This window comes from Apus apus, chromosome 15 (genome assembly GCF_020740795.1).
Source record: "Apus apus isolate bApuApu2 chromosome 15, bApuApu2.pri.cur, whole genome shotgun sequence".
NCBI classification, from domain to species: Eukaryota; Metazoa; Chordata; class Aves; order Apodiformes; family Apodidae; genus Apus; species Apus apus.
The window spans coordinates 7,048,587-7,071,392 of NC_067296.1; the positions used below are offsets into that span (position 1 = coordinate 7,048,587).

The following is a 22,806-nucleotide window of genomic DNA, read 5'->3' on the forward strand; positions in this document are numbered from 1 at the left end:
TTATTTGATTTACACCTTCTTTCTTTTTCAGCCGTTAACACATCTGTGCAAGTAAGGACTACTAGAGTAACTAGAAATGGCCATGCAGGGGGCAGGGATTGTGGGGAATGAGGAGACTGTTAACAAAATGCAATCAAATCTACCTTGGTATCATGTTGACTGCAACATTCCTTTTCTTCACTGTTTTAGATGGGAAGAACCAGCTGCTTTTGGCCTTGTTAAAATGCACAGGTAAGAGGTTTTGCTTTGTTGCAATACAACATCACATATACAGAAGTCCCTAACACAGTTTTATGTGCATACATCAGAATGTTATCTTTTTTCTTAGCATTTAGGTTTTCCCTGGCATCTTATGCTAACATTTCTCATGCTTTGTATCTAGGGCAACTTTCCCATGCACCTGACATCTGTTCTTCAGTTTACATTATTTCAGTTCACCATAGGCTGCTTGTGCTACCTGGCTGGTCACTGATGCTTCAGAAGCACTGTTTTTCTTTTTACTGCCTTTATTTTTCCCTTTGTACAATCCTCCTTCCAGATGGCCTTACAGTTTCCTGCTGTGGTGAGAACATGCAGCAAAAATGAAACCTATTGCACAACTTTCTGTGAGACCATGGACTCTGTCATCTTTCCAAACAGAGCAGACATGTAGGAGTTAGGACTGTGCATACTGAAATTGTAGCCAGGAGCAGACCATGAACATAAATGTGCAGGCAGCACCTAAACACACTGTGGACATCATTAATCTGTTACCATGCACAAAACGTGCCTGCAGATCAAGGGACAGACCTTTCCCAGGAGTGAATGTGCAGTCTTTTTGTAATTGAAACACCTATTTTGTGTTCTTTGGTTTGGAAATGAGGTAACAGATAATAGAAATAGGCTGTCATTGCTTCACTGTGCCAGGCTTGATTATTAAGTCTTCATAGAAGGAAGATGAGAGGCTTCTGTGGCTCTAAGTCACATCTCCACTCCTGCCAGGGCTGGTCCATGACTCTGTCCCAGCTGGCCTGTGGCATCCGTCTAGTGTCCCTAAAGGCTGTTTTTACTGATAGCAGACATGATGACTCCCAAAGGCTCTACCTGTGCCCTCTCCTGCAGCATTTCTATGAATATTCTCTGGAAAGAGTGAAGGAGCAGACAGCACTGGACTCCTATGGCAGCTTTATGGCACCCGGGAGTCCGTTGCCTGAGGGCAGTCCTAGCTCTCTTAGCCTTGCTTCCAGCAGTGCAGAGGTGTACCAGTCCAAGAGGACTGGTCACCCTTCAGTTGACAGTATGGCCTAGGGCCTGGAGTGCATTAGTCAGTCTATTGTGTTCAGTGCTTTATAAAAATAATCCAGATCTTCAAAGCCTCTGGGTGATGTCTTCTGCTTCCTTCTCTGGGGAATGCTGCCTTGACAATAAGGGACTTCTGTACTGCAGTGCCTGCTGGAGGAGCCCAGGGTGCCAGAGAAGGAGCTCTTCACTTATTCATGTGCCTTTTTGGCCTGCAATCCCCTTAAGTGTGACGAGGTTGATTTGACCAGCATGTGGCTGCCTGGCAGGCAGATTGGAAGCAAAGTAAGTTAACACAAGGGAAATTCTCCCAGGAAACATAAACCAATTGGTACTGGATGGGCAGGCCCAGTTAATGCATTAAGCATATGGGAAGCCCACAAAATGCAGATGGATGGGGGAAGATGAATCTCTAATAGCCCAGGAGAGAAGTAATGGCAGAGACCTTCTTTCAAGAATTCTCTTGCTTCTGTAAACATAAAAAGAAGGGAGTCTGTTCAGATATGGCACTAAGGTGTTTCAGCTCTTCCCAGTCAAGAATGAGCATGCAGATGGCAGAGGTGGTAATAAATAGGGAAGTGGACTAGATGATTTTCCAACATGCATGTGCTCCAGCTCTGCTGTCTTTATCTGTACAGCCAGGTCACACAGAAAGAAGAGGTTATCTGTTAAGCCTGCAAAGCTCCAGCAGAAGCCAAATGCCATCCACACACACACGCGAACTGCTCCTTTGGCAGCGAGATTAAAGACAAGTGTACTCATAACTTCTTTGCGCTTCTCTCCTTCTCTGGCAGATACTGAGCTACAGCTGAGACGTGATTCCATCTTCTGTCAGTCCCTTGTGGCTGCTATTTGCACCTTTTCAGAGCAGTTACTGGCTGCTCTCAACTATCGATACAACAACAACGGAGAATACGAAGAGAGCAGCAGAGATGCCAGCAGAAAATGGCTGGAACAGATTGCAGCCACTGGTGTTTTACTGAACTACCAGTCTCTTCTCTCCCCCACTGTGGTAAGATAAAGACTTGTGGCACCCTTGGGTCTGCTCACCCTTGCTTGTATGCTTCTCTGCCACTCACAGCACAGCTAGAGCCCTTCATTCTAGCAGCAGTGTAGCAGTTTAGGCTCTTACTACAGCAGCCTCTGGAGATTCCCACTGCTGACAACCATCTGCCAATATTACATATCCCATCATTTTCATCTCCTCCCAAATACTGGACCCACTGTCACACTGGAACACCACAGGAATCTGTCTGCCTTCCTGTTTGGAGTAGCGCTGCTGCACCCGCTGCTCAGCTGTCGGTGACGCGTGTGCAGGCTGCCACCTCCTGGTGAAAACACATCTCAACGAATAGGTGGAAAAGTTCTGAGTATTTCAAGAATTTGGACAATGTGGAAGTGCAGGCTTTTGTTCATACACTGGACACTTTTATAGACTAGATAGACTACAATATCTTTCTGACTTCCGTGGTGCTGAGGCACCATGTCTGAGGAGAGAAGCTGGTCTGCACCTAATGAACAGATAAGCTACAGTAGATAAGCTACATAAGTGTAAAAATGTTAATAAAAAAGACAAGTAGCCCTGACAGTATAGAGGAGCAATGTTTTTTGGGACTTTGTAAACACTTAGATCAAGTGGGGTTTTTTTTAAATACAATCCAAACTATATGTGTATGTTACTACTGTTCCTTCACATTCCATGGAATGTATGGACATTTATTTTGCAGTAATTGATAGGCTGTTCTTCACATTTGTAGGTATAAAGTTGGGTGACGGGCATCCCTTCAAACTTCTTCAGTCCTTAAACTTCTCTACTGTCTGTGAATCACATCAAATGACATCTAAGCAAAGCTAAACTTGGATCACAAAGTTAGAGAGCCATTAGTAATTACTTAGCTGGGATGGAGTGAGTGGAAAGCTCCACTTTCTGCTCTGTGTCTCCTGAACTGAAGGATTCCCATAATAGTCATACCCTCCTGCCATTGATCTCTTTCTGGGAGATTATAATCTCTTTATATCTGTTTCTTTGCTCTACAGAAGGAGGAGCGTACCATGCTGGAAGATATCCAGGTCACTCTGACTGAACTGGACAAAGTTGCCTTCTACTTCAAGCAGCTGGATGAAAGTCTTGTAGCAAGTGAGTATTCTCGGTTCTTTGAAGTTCTTTTTTTTCTTTTCTGTTTTATGGGTTAATATCCTCTGTGATTATAAATCTAAGAGACCACGTCAGACCTGGGGAGCACTGAGCAGCTTCTCTGAAGTGCTGTTTCATTCCCTCAGCTTCCACAGCAAACACACAGTATAAAAAGCATCTGACATGGTGGGATGCTGGTGTCCTGTCCTGTGGTTTGTAACTCTGGTCTGTGCCAGTGTACCTGACCTGTGTGATTTCATGCACAGGGAGATAAGACAGATGAGGAGCAGTTCCTGACAGATGTTTGTAATTCACCACATTACCTAAGGTAGAAGAACTGTTCCTCCCAGCTCCTCTGTGTCCTGTGTCCCACCCTGCCAGATCTCCCTCCATGTTTACTATGAGGTGCCATGAAACAAGATGAGATTTCAATTATTAACCATGTTTATTGTATTAGCATCAAACATCATGCCAGGTCATGCTGTGTGTCTTTTCAAGTATAGCATTTCAGATGTGAAATGTCATTATGTAACAAACTCAGCAATGGTTTTGCATTTCTCCTGCTATGGTAAAGCAGCCAGTATTTTATCTTTATTTCTCCAGATACTCATGTCTTCTACCACATTGAAGGAAGTCGTCAGGCCCTGAAGGTTATCTTTTATCTTGACAGCTACTACTTCTCCAAACTGCCTTCTCGGTTTCAGAATGGAGGAAGCTTGAAACTGCACACGGTGCTCTTCACAAAAGGTGTCTATAAAAAGCTTTCTTGAGGAAAAACAAGCAACTGATGATGTTGAAAGATTCAAAATAAAGAATGACCATGAAACTCTTAATATAATGCAGCTGATGCATTATATGCAACTACAGACATATTTAAGTAGTTATTTCTGTTATGTGAAGACCTGGGGAGTGCTGGATTTTAGAATAAGACACAGTCATGGGAACCAGACATGCCTCTTGGGGGCTTTTTTATGCCTTCCTAGGAAGGCCACAGAGATGTTGTATTGGACTACATGGAAAATCTGATCTAGTATGGGATCAGGAGATGTGCCCAGGCTACAGAGAAGTGCTTTTAAAAGCATAGACCATAACAGAATCCTCTAGGCTGGAAAATGACTTGATAAGCAAGCATTCACACCAAAATACAACACAGGGTATTTCCTTCAAGGGGATATTAATGGAGAGTAATTGCTGTTAGAAAGAACTGCTTTCTGTGAAGCTCACCTTTATAGTACTACCAGTGTATTCTCATACTGGGAAATGCATTAAATTTATGCAAGAACAGAATCAGCCTTGACACGATCCAGCAGTTGTTGGCTGAGAAGTGAGGTGATACAGAGATTGATTAATTATTTAATTAATTAATTAACAGAAAATTAGTAACATAGGTTTAGTAAACTGTTTTCTTCTTCAGCTCTGGAGAGTACAGAGGGGCAACCACAACCAGCCAGCTCATCTCTAGAAGAACTTCCACAGCAAATTAATGGTATTTCACTTGAAAAAGTGCAGCAATACTACCGTAAACTCAGGTATTTCTTGCTTCTCCTTTGCCTTAGAAGACATTGAAAAGAGTGCTCCTTGCTAAGAACATTAAAATTTAATGAAAAAGAGATTCCATTCCTGATGGTTTCTTGTACAAATATGAATTTTGGAGATCCCTGTTGTGTGGGAAACTTGTTAATTTTCTTCCCATAGTTAAGCTCATTCTGCAATTGTGCACTGTAGAGGATGGAATTCCCACCTAATTTGACTTTGAAATTTTGTGCAGAGCTAAAATTGCATAAAAAGGGGGATTTAGAATGTTTTAGTACAGACTCTGTCAGTTACTGCAATCAAAATGGTTCGATAAGAAAGCAGAGCTTGGTGTCCAAGATTTTTAGCATAGCCTCCTCAGGTGTTGTATAAAAGCTAGTAGACGTGCTTGAAATGAGACACACCAATTAACATAGTCCTTGCTGACCTTTTTGCAGGACATTTTACCTAGAGAGATCAAACTTGCCCACTGATTCCAATACTACTGCAGTGAAGATTGACCAGGTACTGTGTTCATTCCACAATAAATTATCTCACAGAAATACTATTTCTACCTCTCTAAAATCCCAGTTGTAGGCTGGCTATATGACAGCAACCCAAACAACATTTTAAAAATGTTCCCTACCCTAAAAAAGTTATCTGAATTTCTCTGAAGCTTGGCTACAGTTCTTTTTTTGAGAAGAAAAAGTGCAGAGCTGGGGTAAACTCAAAACTGTTACCTTAGGCACTAATGAGGCTCCATGTCACCCTGACTGCCCCTGCTAAATATGGTAGCTGATGTTAGATAGAATTCATTTTCTTCTCCCACAGATGCATGAAAATGAACAAACATTCAATTTACAAGTTATGCTTTGTTCACAGTTATAGAAGAAAGCAACAGGAAAACTGTACTTCCCATTATCTCATGTAAAGGCACTCTGTCTAACCTGGGGCAGGTGGCATATATGGACATGCACATTAAGGCATTAAATACTGCTGCCAGGAAGACAAAACCAGGAACTTATCTTCTAAATCATAACAAACACTATAAAAAGTCTGTGATCTGTAAGAATTGCAAAAACTTACCCCAAGCCTAATTAGTTATTTGTATTTTTCCACTTCCAAAGTTCATGTATATTCTAAATAGTTGTGCTTAGCCATAGGATAAAGAATTGTAAATGTCTGTAGCTGAAGGTGTCAGTAGGCCACTGATGATTTTTTTTTTACTTGCTTTGTTTAGCTGATTCGCCCCATTAATGCAATGGATGAGCTGTGCAGGCTGATGAAGTCTTTCATTCATCCCAAACCAACACAGTCAGGATGTTCCAGCAGCAACACATCAGGAGCTGGCCTGCTGCCCATATCCTCTGAGCTCTGTTACCGACTTGGAGCCTGTCAGATTACTATGTGTGGCACTGGGATGCAGAGGTGAGATCTAAGAAACTTGCGTGTCACTGCAGTGATGAGAACTTTTGTCCGTTCTAGAGGCTGCAGCAATATATTCTGTTCAAAGCAACAGAAAGGGAGATTGCAAGGGAGATTGCAAGGGAATATAATAAAGGACCTAAATCTACTGCCGTCTTTATTTTTGAGTAGGTTGTAAATTTTAACACTTACGTTAATAATTAGTATTGATACAAAAACTTGTTCACAGGTCAGTCCATCAGCCAGTGCCCCCCACTGAGGGATCTCATTGCATAGAACTTTGAGTCAGTGTTGTCTTCAATCACACACTGAAAATGTAGGAGGTTGCTCAGAAACAGCTTTAGAATCTTGGTGTGGGCAGACATTGATTCTAAACACACCACTGTTCTTCCAGTGTCTCAGAATCATTGAGGCAGGAAAAGATTAGTTTGTGAATTACATGAATCCTTGCAGAAGAGCAGTGAAACACAGCCTGGCAGTAATCATGCTGGAGACTCAAACACTTGCAGTATCTAGGTGTAAAGAGACTGGAAATGCAGGACTGAGGTAATTTTATAGTTTTGTAAGTAAAAAACCTAAAAAATAAATGCAAGAACACTAGCAGACACAAGTCATACTTAAGAGATAAGCGTCCTGATGTACCTATTTATATACTTTTAAATGTGATCTGTGGCTGAGTATCTCCTGTTCCCATGTACAGAAGTACACTGAGTGTCTCCCTGGAGCAAGCAGCCATTCTGGCTCGAAGTCATGGACTTTTGCCCAAGTGCATCATGCAAGCTACAGACATCATGCGAAAGCAAGTGAGTATTTGGCTGTGTCTCTGCTGCCTGCCACCAGTTTCATTCCATAAAACAGCATGGTACAAACACCAGTTTGCTTTGATGTGCACTGTATTGTGTGCACTACAGTCCCATCTAGCCAAACTTCTTTTAATACATGAATAGCTACACGTGTTGGACAGGAAAAAACTGACTTTTGCATGTAAAGCCAGTACAGCAATTAAAATACAGCACTCAGTGTTCATTATTGAAAGTGTATGCCTTGATGGTTAGAAAGTAGAGACTACTCAGTATATTTAAGACAATTTTTGTATATGAAGTCTCAATCACAGTGTTAAATAATATAAGTTCCCTAGTGCTAGGCAGCAGTGCTTGTGAAGTGCTCTGGGACTAATTCCATCTTTTAAGTAAACACAGATGACTAATGTATCCACCCAATGGATTCCAAATCTTCTAAAAGTAGTTAATGGATGCTCAGATAGAAACCATACTCCCATTATAATATTTTCCCCTAAGGATCATATGTTTTATTGATACTGTCAGTACCATAAATTTTCTGTTTCCTTAGGGACCAAGAGTTGAAATCTCTGCCAAGAATCTGAAAGTGATGGACCAAATGCCACAGTGTGCTCCTCGGTAAGTTATTACATATTACCTATTTTATCACAAACCTTAAAAAGAACAATATTTTATTCCTTTTTGAACAAGAATTACAATCCAACAGAAGGATAAGGTTCTAAACGCAAAATAATCATCTGCATTGGCTCTGGTGCCATGTCACACATCAGCATGTCAGCAGCATGGTTACTTTGTTTCCATTTTTACAACCATAACATGCTGTGTTAAAAAATAAATATCTTTACAAACAAATCATAGAATGAGGCATTTCTCTTATTCCGTATACACTCTAAATCACAATGACAAATTCCAGGACTGTTTACTTGATTTATTTCAGGGCAATAAAGCTCAGATACATGTGCTGCTACAGTGTTCCAGCATCATCATGTGAAATAAAACTAAGTGGAGATAAAAGGAGGTCTGGTGAATTAATTGGATTGTATTTCCTAGCATTGAGATTTGTCAAAGTCTATAATAGTAGTTTTGAAAGAGAAGTTATAGAAGACTTGAGTTTATGAAAATGTAAAGTAGAAAAATCCAAGAAAAAGCTACTACAAACAGTCAAGGTGCACTTGGGTTTGACCACTGGTCTCAATTCCCTAAACTTGTGATTCAAAATATTTCTCTGAAAACATGATCACTAATTTTTAAGATTGCTCAACTATGTCAACAAACTTTTATCTGTTTGGTATCCCAACCTGTATGAGAGTCAGCCCTTTAGTTCAGGAAAAATGCTGAACTCTGTTTCAAACAAAAGAAGTAGAAAAAGAGAGAATGGACTCTTGAAGACCCAAATTGAGCCAAAGTTAAAAGGAAATTATGGAAAATCTCAAATAGTATTTAAAAAATGATTGGCATTACTTTAATAAATCACTAGTGGTACTTCTACATTTACAATTATTAAAAATAGTTTCATTCTTGGTATCTGATTACCTCTAAAGTTCCAGAAAGATAAAGGAGAAGTTGATTCTCATATGCTATGCCAGTAACTTCATGTTATCCTTATGATATTTAATACCATGCTCTTCATCTGCCTTAAAGACTCTATAGGTTGTGCCAGCCACCTACGGATGGGGATTTATAGAAGTGAGAGAGGCATCTACACTGCAGCATCCTTAAAGCATCCAACTAGGAGCAGCCCTGGCCAAAGACTCAGGCTGATAGACACTGATGGTGCTGAACTGGGAGAGGAAGAGAGACTGCCCTGGTGCAGTAGGGATGAACCTGCTGGACACAGGCACTGAGAACCTGCCTTTCAGCTCCTGCAGCATGTGCAGGGTTCTTGTATTTCTTTGACTACTTGACAAAATTCCTGAAACAAACATCCCAGAGCTCAGATGGATGTTACTCCCATTTGTTGGACACCTGGAAAAGTGACAATTGTATTTCAAGGAAGTGCAGTTTTACTGATGACTTGTCTGTGCTGCCACCTAAAAGTCGTGGACTTCAAGACACGGATTGGTTGAGAAAAGTCAGAATGACACATCCCTCTCCCTGTACTGCATCTGGCATTCCTTTAATTGCCAGCATACTTTTGGTCAGCATACTTGAGCAGTAGCTTCATAAACACCACTTTTTCATGAACTGACCTGCACTTTTGACCAAGAAATAGCACAATTGATGGTTTATTTTCAAATATGAACATAAAGAATTTCTTCTGGAGAAATTTTCCACTTCAGCTCAGTGAGAACCAATCTCTGTTTGCTGCAGAGTATACATTCCATAATACTTCTTAACATTACTTCATTTTACTTACTGTAGCTTTCAGATTTTTGAGATTAACTCTTTTTACTAATGCCCTATGATGTACTCTGGAAACCCAGTACTATTTAAGAGGAGAGACTGGGAGTGAGGATTTTACAGGAAACTACAACGGAAAAATACAGTCTTATAATCTGATTATTTGAGCAGATGTAGTTTTTAAAACAGGTCAGAAGAACTATACTTATTTATGTGGAGTGGAATATGTGTTCTCAATCATGTTATTATATATACAAGATTTAAATAAAAATTATATTGTTTAAAATGGGACCAATATGCTGGCAATTACACAGCTACTCCCAGTTTACTGAAAAAAAATTTACATTATTTAAAATCTTTCAATATTTAAGTAGTCTTTAATACAGTTATTAAGATGTATTAGGGATGCTTTTAAGTTAAAAGAAAGAAGGAATCATGTATATAATGTATTTTATTTTTTCTTGTTTGAAAAATTGTTCTCCATTCTTGTCAGTATTACCCTAAGCACAGTAATTTTTTCCAGATTACTGACTGAAACTAATTGAAAAATGTCAGCAGTCTCAGGACAGAAATAATGTTCTTTTGGAGTGAGTGCCTTAACATGACCACCTATCCCTAAGGAATTTCAATTGTAGCACATCTCAGTAGGAGGGTGTACAGGAAACTTAGCATTCCTCTGTGTCTCCACAGCCTTGTTTAGAACAGTTCATAGTTAGGAGATCTGGGAGCGCTTTGCAGTGATGTATATTCTAGAAAATAAAGGTTTGGGGGTTTTATTTGTGACATTTTTTGGTTTTTTAGCTGGCTTAATTTTACTTCATTAACACTCAAACCAACTCAAAAACTAAAATTAGACTTCTTCCATTTGGGTATGATGGTCTCGATTTTTTTAATCTACACTTCAGCTGTTGGAGATGTAGGTTTTTCAGAACCTTATTTCTTAATTGTTGGGGTTTTTTTCTTCACTCACAGACTGAAAGAATTTTGAGAAAGGAACATGTCTCGTTTAATCTCTCACTTTAAACTGTTTCCTCTGACCTACAGCAACCTGTTGCAGGGAACTAGGACAACCCATCAATCATCAGCTGTCGGGTACAGGGGTTTGTTGCTGAGTGTACATTTTGTACTGCAGCCAGATGAGCAGATCATTTATTTCAACGCACTTTTTGTTAATTTTGGAAGAGATATTCTTACCATTTGCTGTTTGAAGAAGAAATGGATGTTTCTTTACTGAACCCTCAAAATTTACTTAGTATTTTAAGAACTGTAGGAACACCCCAAATAAAAAGAATACATCAGCCAAGATCCTCAGTCTATATCAGCTCTTTCCAGTAGAACTGCAGCAATTTACACAACCCAGGGAGGATCCTGGCACACGCTGATGCAGTCACTGTAAACATTAAAGATGCATTGAAGAGCATCTAAGGGCATTTACACTGTGCACTGTTTTACCTTGAAATGTATATGTTATTCTCATTGAAAACGTGATAGAAGTTTTTATTATTAAAACTTGGTTTATATTACAAGGAAAGAAGGTATGATCTTATTTTTCTGTTACGCCCTTTAGTCCCTTAGCTCTACGTTCTGTTGAACAGCTGATGTTCAGGTATTTGTGTGGAGCAATGAGGAGTCAGAAGTTTCAACTGTAAGGGAAAAGTTAGTTTTGAGATCAGCCCAAACTGGCAAGTGTAGAGGTGAACGCTTCCTGTTTGTGCAGTGTCAGCTACACATGTGGTTTCACTGCAGACATCCTATTAAAGTAGAATAGAAGAATTATTTTGGTGCTGTAAGATTGCAAGATTTTAATCCAGTGCTGGAAAAAACAGGTTCAAGTGGGGGAAAAAAAGAGGGCAATGCACAAGGCAACCTGCAAGTAAAGAGAGTAGATTATGTTGGCAGCATTTCTGTGATTAAAAGGAAAGCAAGAATCAGGCTTGGCACAACCAAGCAAGTGCAGATTTCGTAGATCTGGGGTATCAGATATACTGAAAATGTGGAAAATATGGACAACATAGTCAAGATGGAGAAAATGGAAACTAGAAGCATGATGATGAGGTGTGTAAGCAGCTGGCTAAAGGCAACACTGAAAAGAAAGTGCAGGCTGGGTGAGAGCTGCAAGTGGGATTTCTTATGCATCAGTCTTGAAACTGAATTTGCTCAGAGTTTTCATTAGTCCCTGAAGCACAGGTACTGCAAGGCTGAGGTCGGTGCCCTGCTGGGAGGCACTGATCTAGAGAAGGATCAGGACACACACTTAAAATGTGGAAGACTTTGCTGAATGGATGAAATGAATGGGACACAGGTCACAGTACAAATACTAGTTCATACACTTGAAGATTAAACAAAGTATTTTGCTATATTTTTTGTTAATTGATAACAAAAAGACACTGGTTCTAGATTTTGTCACAGGGTGACTCGGATGCAATTTGATCAAATCATGAAAGCTCAGCCTGCACCAGGAGACAATTTCCAGTTGGTTACTTTGCCAGAAGTATTCAAGCCACTGCAGAGAGGCCAAATAATTAAGTGAAACTGAGGTACCTAGATGTTGAGGAAAGATACTAAAATGGTATCAGTAAAATAGATACAATTCTGCAAGGTAAGACCAGGAGAGCTTAATTTACTTAGCCTAAGACACAAGTATAACTGATGTTGTAGGAAGATGAGAAAGGTGCAGACAGTTCAATCTAAATGTAAATACAGCCACGAGGAGACAAAGGAGTCCAAGCAATCAGGGATAAATATTGGCTGAAAATTGTTCTGAACCCTAGAGAACTTTTTTCCCAATCTGACAAAAAAGAAATAATTTTTACAAAGGGACTTGTAAAAGATGAAGCAGTGGGGCCTAGACTGGGATCGTGTGAACAGTCCAGGTTTTGTCCAGGGCATTTGCAAAAGTGTAAAATGCTTTTCAGGCCTTGGCTATCTATTGGCATTAGGCATTTTCATATTCCAGTATTCATTTGCAGACTGAAATACTGTGATTTTTAGATGAGAAACCACAGATTTAGACAAATATGCATCTCATTTCCATTTAGAATAAAAAACATTGAAAAGAAAAATCCACCTGGACTCTGGCAAATCCTTTTTCCTCTTGACATATTTTCTTACCAGCAAATTATACTAATTTGGGAATATGTGGAGCACTAATTATATCATGGTTCTAAAGTGATTTTAAAATATAAACCACTAAGACCTAACAATCAGAATTTCAATGTAAAAATAATTTGAAACACTCCTACTTCCATAACAGCATATATAGTATTTCCTCTGTCAAAACCTTTGGCATTATAAATGTCTGATACAGCTTCCAAGTGTCTGGCCATTGTTCATTTGTAAAAGAGAGGAAAAAAAAACCCACCCTTAACCCAACAAATGTCTCATTAAACCACCTTATTCACAAAAGCACTTAGGCTTATTGATAAGGTAACACTGATTCATCAAATTACCTGGTATGGTTTGTATCTAAAAACTGGTATTTGTGCAGCATTAGAGTCTTCATATATGAAGTTCAAATTTGCCATTCGGAGTCTGCAGTAGCTGTGTATCCCAACACAGAAAAAAAAGTCTTCAAACCACAAAGTATTTTTGCCACTTTTTAGAAGGAGAGTCCTGGCTTTGATTAGCACCAGGAAACCATTGTCATGCCATTGGATTCTGATCCTTCTATTCCTTCCCAAGCAAAAATCCTTTCTGGTTTGTGTTCTATAACAGTGCAATAGCAGTTTCAGGGGTACTGTTGCAGCATCCCTACCCTGAATCCCTACAGGAGACTTTATTTAACATAAACTGAACAAGTTGTAGTGTCCTTAAGACAAACTTTCAAGTGCTCAGACTCATCGTGCCCAACTTCCTTTGCTATACTGAGCAATTCACTTCTTCCTGCTGCAGTTTGGGGAGCGAACTGGAGAACTATTTTCCTATCACTGGTACTGCAAAGATTCAAAGGAGAAAAATTGTACACTGCTTTGAAAACTGTCAGTGCTTTACATATATAATATAGTTCTGATGATTTGCAAAACAGGAACCTAGATGGGAAAAAGTACAAACATCACAAAGACACAAAAATATCTGCTTTTAATTCCTGTAAGTATATTAATTGAGAGCACTTGGTAGAAGGAAGAGTGTATTTTAATGTATTTGCTCTGCCCCATTTCAGGATTCAGAAACACTATACATTAACACCATCAAGGAACCTAATTTAACATGTATGTTTTCATTAGGGAAAAAATAAAAGAAGATCCTATAGCTTCACCAGTTCCTCCTCCTTGATTTGAGGAATATCAGAATTCAGAAGATAAGTAAATGTTAGTTGAATACTAATTTTAAAATATGGTCTTGATAACAGGATATTCATATTGGACTTCAGAGAAGCTCTTTTTTGTTGGTAATAGAATTTATATTTTTTTCATCACCCAGGTTGGCATGAGGAGAATACTGTTTATTTAAGGTGCTTCTAATTGTCAGCATGCATACCCTGAGAATCAGGCTCTGATGCACTGTTGCAGTGAAGTGAACTGGAAGAAAGACTTGCTGGCACCTGTACCATTTGTTGAATGGGTTATGTCTTTATATTCTAGAGCCTACAGTGGCTTCAGTGCTGAATTAAAGAAGGACCTGGTTATCTCAGAATAATAGGTTTGCTTTTTGTAGTTAACCTTTCACAGCTGTTTCTAGGAAAGCTAAGACTGCAAGATGAAGCTCACTGCACTAGTACAATGTCACAGAATAAACAAATACCTCATTGAAGAGGACAGGGGACTTTTGAAAAGCCTTTATTTTTGCCCTTTTTACAAAGGGTAGGAATGGCCGCAGTAGTCTGACCACAGGCCAAATTAAACAGGCTTTTAAAAGTTAATCAATGATCAGCTATAGGAGCTCAAGCAAGACTGCTCTAATATTTCTTCATTTACAGCTCATTTTGCACCTAAGATAAATTACCTCATGTGGGCAGGGGGGCAATTCTGGAATGACACAAGTGGTGTGGTGTGTTTTTGCCTGAAACAGAACTTTTTGTGGTTTTAGGAAAATGTTGCAGAGACAATATTTTTATATCAGTTTATAGGACTGGCATTTGCAAACGTTTTGTAAAAAGAAAAAAATGTCCAGAATATTTGAGAGGGGGTTTTCCAGATAAGTTTGAAGGATTGTAGTGTATTAATAGTGTATTTTTCTTCATGTTTCTGTATTTTTAACTAAGCATGTGTATCCTGCATTCAGATAAAAGTCTTAATATAATTTGTTCAGTTTTTTGTGTTGTATTGTCTAATCCATGTTGTCATTTTAGCGTTACTGCTCTGTGTGTGTTTGGAATGCTGTGTGCTCTGGGGCTGTCAGAGTGGAAATGAAGCCATTCAGAAAACACAGCCCAGATGGTCATAAGGGTGGGTCTTCTCTCAGACAGGATTCAGAGCATTCCTCTGGGGTTTGGAAGGTTGAAAGGTATCTGAACATGGGACATTTCTATTAGTTTATTTAAAATACTTGGGCTATTGCTTTAAGCAGAACCTTTTGCAATTCAAGAAGATTGAGAAAGTGAAAAGAACCTGTATTTGATGGTCAAATCCTTTTTTAGGGGGGAGACAAAGGATAATTAAAAAAAAACTCTTTTCTGCTGTTTGCAACTACATTCTGTCATTATAGGGCATAGCTAAAGAACAAGATTTCTTTCCCCTCTGCAAAAAGAAAGACAAAAACTGGAGCCAGGAAAATACATTGCTGGCTTTGATTCCTTCAACTGTGAATCTAAAATTTCCCTTTACGCCAAGACTGAGACAGGTCCCAAGTTTTCCCTTAAAAGTATTAAAGCCAGCTTTTTATGTTTGACATTTATTCAGAATACCAAAACTGGCTACAACATTTATTATTTCCATGGTGTATGTGTTGCATCAAGTGCCTGGCAATCCAGCAATGAGAGCAAGGAAGGTCTGGACAGCCAGCCAGACCTACCCCATCACTTCACTCTACTCATAAATGCCCCCTGCCTTTGTTTCACTCAGCTTGTCAGTGCTGTCAGCTGTCTTAAAGATGGGAACTTTTCCTGTCTATCCAGGGACTTGCATTTGGGGAGACATTCCATTTGCTGAAAGAATCAACTAAAGAGATTAAATCTGCACACCTGAAAGGGTTCAGTAGATTTCCAAGAAATAAGAAATCCCTTCATTATTTTCATCAAGAAACTACGATTTGTGCTTTGTTCTCTTTGCAGCAATAAACATGTTAGAGGAGAAATTCAATAACAGTTTTGTTTGTGGCTTCCTGTGCAGGGAACTTCTGTTTTATCTCGTTGCATGTTGAGATATGTTAAGCTTCGATTTTTAGGCAAAATCACCCTGTCAAATCCCTATGTCCCCAAAGTCTAGTAGCCTCAGTGTAATTATAAGGCAAGGACAAACCACTATTTTTTGTTTTCAACAGTGGTTCAATTTCCACTTCACTTGCAAGAAAATCAGAGGTGCTGCTGGTTCAGCAACTCCTGACTTGTTTTAGCTTGCAAGAGTTGACACCAGGACAGAAACCAAAGAGAAACAAAGCCAACACATCATAGATAGTAGCAATAATGGGATACTCTGCAAGTATATTTTATGCTGGAGAAAATGACAGGAATCAGAGAATGAGGCAGTTGGTGCATGTCTCTCCTCTCACTAACAAGTTATGTAGGGCTGTGTGGCCGCATCTCAAGTTTTTGGAGATACTATTCTGTTTCAGAGGCTACTTCTATACCAGAGGAATAGAAAAATCAGAAAAATAAGGTAAATATGCATAAGGAATTCAAATAAAGAAACAGAGACCTCAGCTAGTAAGCTTTCTTTCTGAGAGTAATGCAGACCATGAAAGGGACACTGGAGTAGTCTTACAGAGTGCATTAAGATCCCCAGCCCAATGTCTCTGAACCCACCAAGAGCCCAACATTTCACACTTACTTTACCAGTATCAGTTTTTATCAAGCTCCTGTCCTTTTCCCTGCGGAATCTGTCTGGCTTTCTTTCCAGCCTGCTTTCTCCTTTGCTCCTAATCACCTGAGCAATCAGCTAGTCACCAGCAAAGGAATTAACTGCTTGCTTACTGGAAATCAATTGAGATGTCTGCATTTATGTTTTTTTTCATTTTACTGTTCAGGAGGGATGAGGGGCAGGCACTGTAACCATGCCAGTTCTTTGCTTTACAGTCCTAACAACATGTTCAGTGGCCTGGACTCATAAGCTGTTTTGAGCAAAGAACAAATGGCCAAAATGAGAGCTTGTGCTAGTCATCTCAGCACTAACCCCAGCCATAGCTCATGTAGAAGTGATGTGAAGATTCTGCTGCCTTAGAACAGGGCAAAAGAGTAAATAATCCCCGTTCAGAATAATAGGAACTATTTTAGAAAGTCTCTGATTACCTTTTTTCCTTGTAGAGCTACAAGTAACAGCCAGGGGCCTGCAAATGCTGTTGGGGTGCCAAGGGGAAGTGCTGAAGAACTCCTGACCAACTAACTCCTCATGCTGCACTTGCTGTCTGCCCTCAGCTTGGCAGCTGCTGTGACCATCTGCAGGGAGACAGCTGCAGTTACCCAGACCAGAGCCAGGGCACCCCAGAGTCCACCTGCTTCCAACTTTCCCTACAGGGAGACCTGGACTTCAAAATCTGCCAGAATAGGGGCTGCTCAGCTCCTGCAGCCACAAGGATACAGGAAGAAATTTTGGGAGCGAGACAGGACTTGTTCCCTTGGCCCATTCTCCAACTGGGACCACATTATGCCAGGTAGCTTTTTGCTGGAGCTGACATATGGCCTTAATCTTAGGTGTTATTTCCAATCTTCCTTTTTAAATTTTTATTCTTTAATTATTATAATTGTCCTGTGCTCATTAAAAGGCTGAGAGTACTCTTCAGTGATTAACCGTTTTCATCTTGCAGATAGTTTTCTGTTAAAATAAAAGTCTGACTGTCTTGTGTGGGTTCTTCTGGTTTTCACTGACAATTTCACTAACACACCAGGATTTCCCCCATCAAGCAGTAAGTAACAGTTACTCTAGGCTTATCCACTGGTACCTACACAGCTTCAATAAAATATCTCCCCCCTTTATATCCATTTCAGGTCAGTTGTGTTGGGTTTTTTTCCTCAAGGTCAAAATGACTGGCTGACAGCATCTTGAGCCAGTACAGAACAATACATTCTCTATGGAGAAGATTACCTTTCTTGCTGGTTTTTCTTCACAATTTAAATGACTTCTTGTCAAAACTGTAGTTCTGTTGATTTTTCAGTTGTGAAAGCTGTGTCCAGTTCTTCCTGTGATTAAGATGGATTCTCTGAGGAGAAAAAAGATGAGAAGGATGAAACTACTAAGTGTAAAAATGCAGGCTGAACAGAAAATGTTCCTAAAAGTATTGTCAATAAAAATGTATGTTTATTAATTTGTCTTAGATCTTATATTCCAGTTAAATTACTCCAGCAGAGACTAGAAGCTTGTCAGCCAAACTAACAAAATATTTTAAAGAATTATAACAAGTTATGTACTTATAATGCCTTACATTCTCTTTCTAAGTTATTAATTTTCTTTCCCTTGTGAAGTTCCTAATTACTGTTTACATCCATGTGGGTACATTTCATTATGTTGCAATGTAATGCTCTGAGTTTCAAGTACTGAAGGAGAAAATTTAGACTACTCTATTCTTTCTTCATTTTTATATTATTAAAATTAATTTAAAATTTTACAAATTCATTAAATTAAAAGAAGCTTCAAATGTTTTAGGATCTTTTCCATGCCCATTAGATATTATAAAACCTAGAAAATAAGAACCCAAACCTATACTTCACTCAGGAGTACTTCACTTCATCCCACCTTCATCAAGCACTTAAATGATATGCCCAAATGAGGAACCTGCACTATATTGAACCAGGATTTGCATTTAGGGGCTTCAGTCACCAGGCTCCGGGATTTAAGTAAGATAAATCTGAACTCTGATAATAAAAGACTCCGAACATGATCACTTAAAAGGAGATGGAATCCAAAATGAATGTCTTGCACCTATTTTGTCACTGTCTGCACACAGACAGAAGCCCCTCCTCGCAGAACTGGATTGGTTTTGTTGAAACAGAAGTAGCAATCGAGTAAAACTGTGTATAGGTGGGAGGACCTACTCAGTCTACAGCTCAGACCACGAGGCCTGGGGGTGAATGAAAAGAGAAACAGCAAAGTTTCTTTAAGGAGGTGTCCTGACAATGACCTGGCTGCTTGCACTAGTACATATCAGAAAGGTCTCTTGTTTGTGAATTCTCATAAAATCTACTCTTAAGCTACACAGCATCCAATCAATTGTTAATGGATGTTGATTATTTTGCCAGAAAAATATGTTAGAAGTATTGCTATCACATATGTGACCCCAGAGAAGAGGCAGTTCCAACATGATTTGAACTTTACATTTTTATAATAACAGCTGATCACTTCAGCAAAGAGAAACAGGTCAGTTTCTCTTGAGCCCACTGCAGAAATTTGAACTCCAGGATATCAGTTTAATGCTGCTGGCCTGGAAACAAACTGTCCTGACATTCACTGCTTCTCATATTAACCTTTCCCTCCTAACATGAAGCCATGCCTGTCAGTGCCATTTACCGCCAATTGACAGACAAGAATTGGTATCATTGCACTTGGAGAGTGCTGAATGTGCAGCAGCATCTCAAGCTATTGTAGCCAAAGTATATTTTGACTTTCTGATAAAAGTCCTTGACTGGAGATGCACTGAGCTGCTGGCAGCTCCTCAAGCCACCAGGCCTGCCTGGAAAACTAAAAAAAGCATTAAAAGCCCTTAGTTTCTACAGACTACGATATTTTTCTTTGTCATTCTCAAGGCCCATCTGCACCTTAGCATGATTCACAGAAAACATCTGAGTAGGTTTTGTTTATTCCTAGTTTTCTCTGAGGAAGGTGGAGTTTGTTCTCTATTTTTTTATTTTTTTTTTAATAAGCATCTCTTAATTCTTGGAGACTCTGCTCCTTTTCTTATTCTAATAACCACATATTTTATCTTATTAGGGCTGAACTCCTAGCTTTTGAAGAGACAGGTCTTATTTTCTTAACACCACAACTTAGAATTAAAAACTTAGTGGAAGCAGTAACTTTCTGTCACCTTCCCAACATGATTATTTTTTTCTGGTTAACCTATATCAGCCAAATCTTCCCTTCTAACTTGGCCATCATGTTCTCCAAGGTATATTCTTGCCTACACCAAGACTCTAGGTTTCAGCACTGAAACAAAATTACTCTTGAATCCAAGTACAATCAGTTTGTCTTTTGACTTCTGAGCTCCCAGTGTCAGTTCTTCATGCTGTGACAGGTGATCCTGTTCTCTCTTTTTTGTGTGTTATTTCTCCACCTCTCTCTTTCTGATAGACAGGCATTATTATGGAGACATATGAAACCTTTTTGTATGTTGCATGTGCTAAACTAAACTAGCTAGAAGAAATGTGATATTGTTCCTTTTTGTCCTTTTTTTTTGGTCTGTAATGAGGCTCTTAAGGTTTACGCTGAATTTCTCACCCTTCAGAACAGAGGAAATTAAACTAGATGTTTCCTGGTCAGTAAGATAGTCAGTGAGATCCCCTGAGGAGAGGATCTGAGGGCCTGAAGAGGGTGAGGCAGAGCTGGCGCGGGGCTGGGAGTAGGAATTGAAGGAGGCAGCTGAGTCACGAGATGCAGAACAAGCCACCTCCCTCATTCCCTCCCAGAGACACCCTGAATCAGCATTAATTTGAAAAGCCTGTTTTTCAGTCTCTGCCTTTTGAGACCAACGTTTTGAAAACTATGATTTAACCTTGTAATACTCTCTGTATTTTAGTGTTTGGTGCAAATGAATTCAACCACACTGACATGGAAAGCATCTCTGATACCCCGATATCCGAAGTGGTTTACTCAGAAATGGCAAACTTAAGTGATCACAGGCATGCAAAGATATCCAAATAGAGTTTAAAACCTTAATATGTTCACAAGCTCAAAGGATATTATGAAATGTCTCATGGAACTGGACACCCTATACAAAATACTAGACTGTGTAATGACTTAATACCCAACACTTTTAGATTTGTATGATGCTTTCAAATAAAAAGCAAATATAAAAAATCATTTCACAGCTGATACTATTTAAAAATAGCAGCATACTCAATCCTCCTAGGAAAACACCAGGAAAAAATACAGAATACTTCAGCATTCTGAAATAATCTGCATTTTTCTAACTATTTAATGGAGTTGATTGCTACCAAAGAAGAGGACATGACAAAAAGTATCAGCACAAAGCGTGAGGATGAAACCTTATCTTAGTATAAAACTAGTTGTGTTCCTGGGGCTGCAGGAAGAGTGAAGTCAGTGTATCTATATGGTAACAGGAATTAATGTATTTTGTATAGAAAGAAATGCAAACAAACCATAGGAACAGCCAGACTGTAAGACACTTGCAGTAGAAAACAAAAATGAAACTATAGTCACAACCTAGAAATGTCATAATTTAAAAACAAACCAAAACAAACATTTATACCCTAAATTCTACATTATTTGTCTCTATTTTTTGTATTCCCATCACTGTGATAACAGAGTAATTCCAGCAGCTTAAGGATAGCAGTTAACATCCAGCCCAGATACTAGGAAGAATTTCCTAATTGGATAGTTGGCAAAACACTGGAGGCAACTAACTGAAAAGCTGTTGAATCTCCTCCATTAGAGCTTTTCATGAAGAGGCAACATTCTGCCCTTGTGCTTGGAGATGGACTAAATGATCTATTGAAGAGCTTCCCAGCTTCACATTTCTATGATTCTGACTTGGAATAGCAATTCATTCTGAATGTACATTATTCACTTAATGCAGGGGAAAGTTCCAGGCCAATGCCTCCTGATAGTTTCAGTTGACACACTCTCAGGACTTTAACCTTCCAACAGTGACTCTCACCTTTATTACACGGTACATTTTCCAGTAGCAAAGGAGGCAGAACATACTATTACTGTAAAGAGAACACCAAAAACCAGCAGATTTTTGAGCATTTGCACCCTGATGGATTTTGATTTAATGACAAGCCATGAAATCACACTCAAATCACATCCATGCTTGAACTGCTGATCTCCAAGGAATCAAGGAATAACCAAGTCTTCAGATACTAACAAACCTTTTTTTTTCTTTTTTTTTTTCCTTTTTTTTTTTTTTTTTCTTCCCAGAGGCCCTTCCCTGCTTCTTGTCTGGCCTTGTTATAATTTCTGATTTCCCATCCTTCCCTACAAGTGAAGTCCTCAGCTCTGTGTCAACCAACCCACACCTCTGGCCAGGAGAGGTGACCACCAGGCACCTGTCCATTTTCCCTGTGAAATAATACTAAACTAATGCTTCTCACAGGTGTTTGGGTTTGGAGCCTTGATTTGTGGTTTCTAGGACAAAAACTGCAGCTCTTAACAACGTGACACTAAGGATCCATTAATGACATTTTAAAGAATTAGACAATATAAGGTGTCCTTGTACTCTCAGAAGTGGTTATCTTAATTTGATTAAGCCCATTGTGGAATGACATAGGGGAGGTTACTGCAACCCAGTAATGGTTGCCAGGTTATGCTGGAGAGCATTAATGGATTAAATTGTCCCTACAGATTATTTCCAAAGATTTTACTGGCTCTCAAGAGTCCAGAGTTTGATGTTGGGTGTGAGGTACCTTCGTAGGCCAAAGGGTAAAGGGAGAAGCTGCAATTAAGAATGAGATTGTAAGAGGACGGAGTCAGTTTCTGGAGCTTGAAATTTAATTTTCAGTTACTCTGCCTTAACACGTGGCCTTGTCGGGGTCTCTCAGAGCCTCTTTACAGGACTTGTTCTGTGAAATTTAACGATAATGTAAATGTTGAGATGCTCAGATTAGAAGCGTTGTAAGTATCAGTATTTTTTAATCTGGCTTCCCTGTCCGTAGTTACAGCTTAACCCACACAAATACCTGCAGCACCAACCGTGCTCGCGCTTCGCACCGACACCGAGCTCCGTGCCCGCGGGCCCGGCTCCCCGCCAGCGTCCCGTGCCGCAGCCCGGGGGTCGGCCAGGCCGTGTCCCCCGCGAAGCGCAGGGACACGGAACGGGGCCGGTTTGGGGGGAAGAAAAAAAAGAAAAAGACCCCACCACAGCCGCGGGGAGGAACCCGGGGGGGGGGGGCCCGGGCTGCGGGGCCTCCGGGGCCTCCGGGGCTGCGGGAACCGCCGCTGCCGCCGCCGCGGCGCGCGCGCCCGCCCTGTCAGGAGCGGCGGCCCCGCCCCTGCGCGCGCCCGGCGGGCGGGAACCGGGCAGCCGCGCGCCGGGGGTCAGAGGGCACCGCGGGAAGGC

General features: G+C 40.0%; 1 protein-coding gene and 1 long non-coding RNA gene across 3 annotated transcripts in view; one reads left to right on the forward strand and one right to left on the reverse strand.

Moving 5' to 3' along the window:
• The window catches only part of PREX1 (phosphatidylinositol-3,4,5-trisphosphate dependent Rac exchange factor 1), a 142,887-nt gene extending 133,107 nt beyond the window's left edge, over positions 1–9,780 (forward strand). The window contains exons 31-40 of the mRNA XM_051632880.1: positions 190–231; positions 2,073–2,290; positions 3,316–3,415; positions 4,016–4,159; positions 4,827–4,941; positions 5,383–5,449; positions 6,165–6,352; positions 7,050–7,152; positions 7,700–7,767; positions 8,791–9,780. Of these exons, the coding sequence (XP_051488840.1) occupies positions 190–231; positions 2,073–2,290; positions 3,316–3,415; positions 4,016–4,159; positions 4,827–4,941; positions 5,383–5,449; positions 6,165–6,352; positions 7,050–7,152; positions 7,700–7,767; positions 8,791–8,833 (1,088 nt within the window). The 3' untranslated portion in view covers positions 8,834–9,780. The remainder of the gene's footprint in view (positions 1–189; positions 232–2,072; positions 2,291–3,315; positions 3,416–4,015; positions 4,160–4,826; positions 4,942–5,382; positions 5,450–6,164; positions 6,353–7,049; positions 7,153–7,699; positions 7,768–8,790) is intronic.
• On the reverse strand, positions 228–22,679 carry LOC127390834 (uncharacterized). Of its 2 annotated transcripts, XR_007890967.1 has the most exons (4): positions 22,427–22,679; positions 17,664–17,778; positions 4,637–4,729; positions 228–1,747 (listed from the first exon to the last, which is right to left on the reverse strand). It is a non-coding gene; the product is annotated as an uncharacterized LOC127390834 (long non-coding RNA). The 2 variants fall into 2 exon arrangements; XR_007890966.1 differs by lacking the exon at positions 4,637–4,729.
• Between the last annotated feature and the right edge of the window lie 127 nt (positions 22,680–22,806).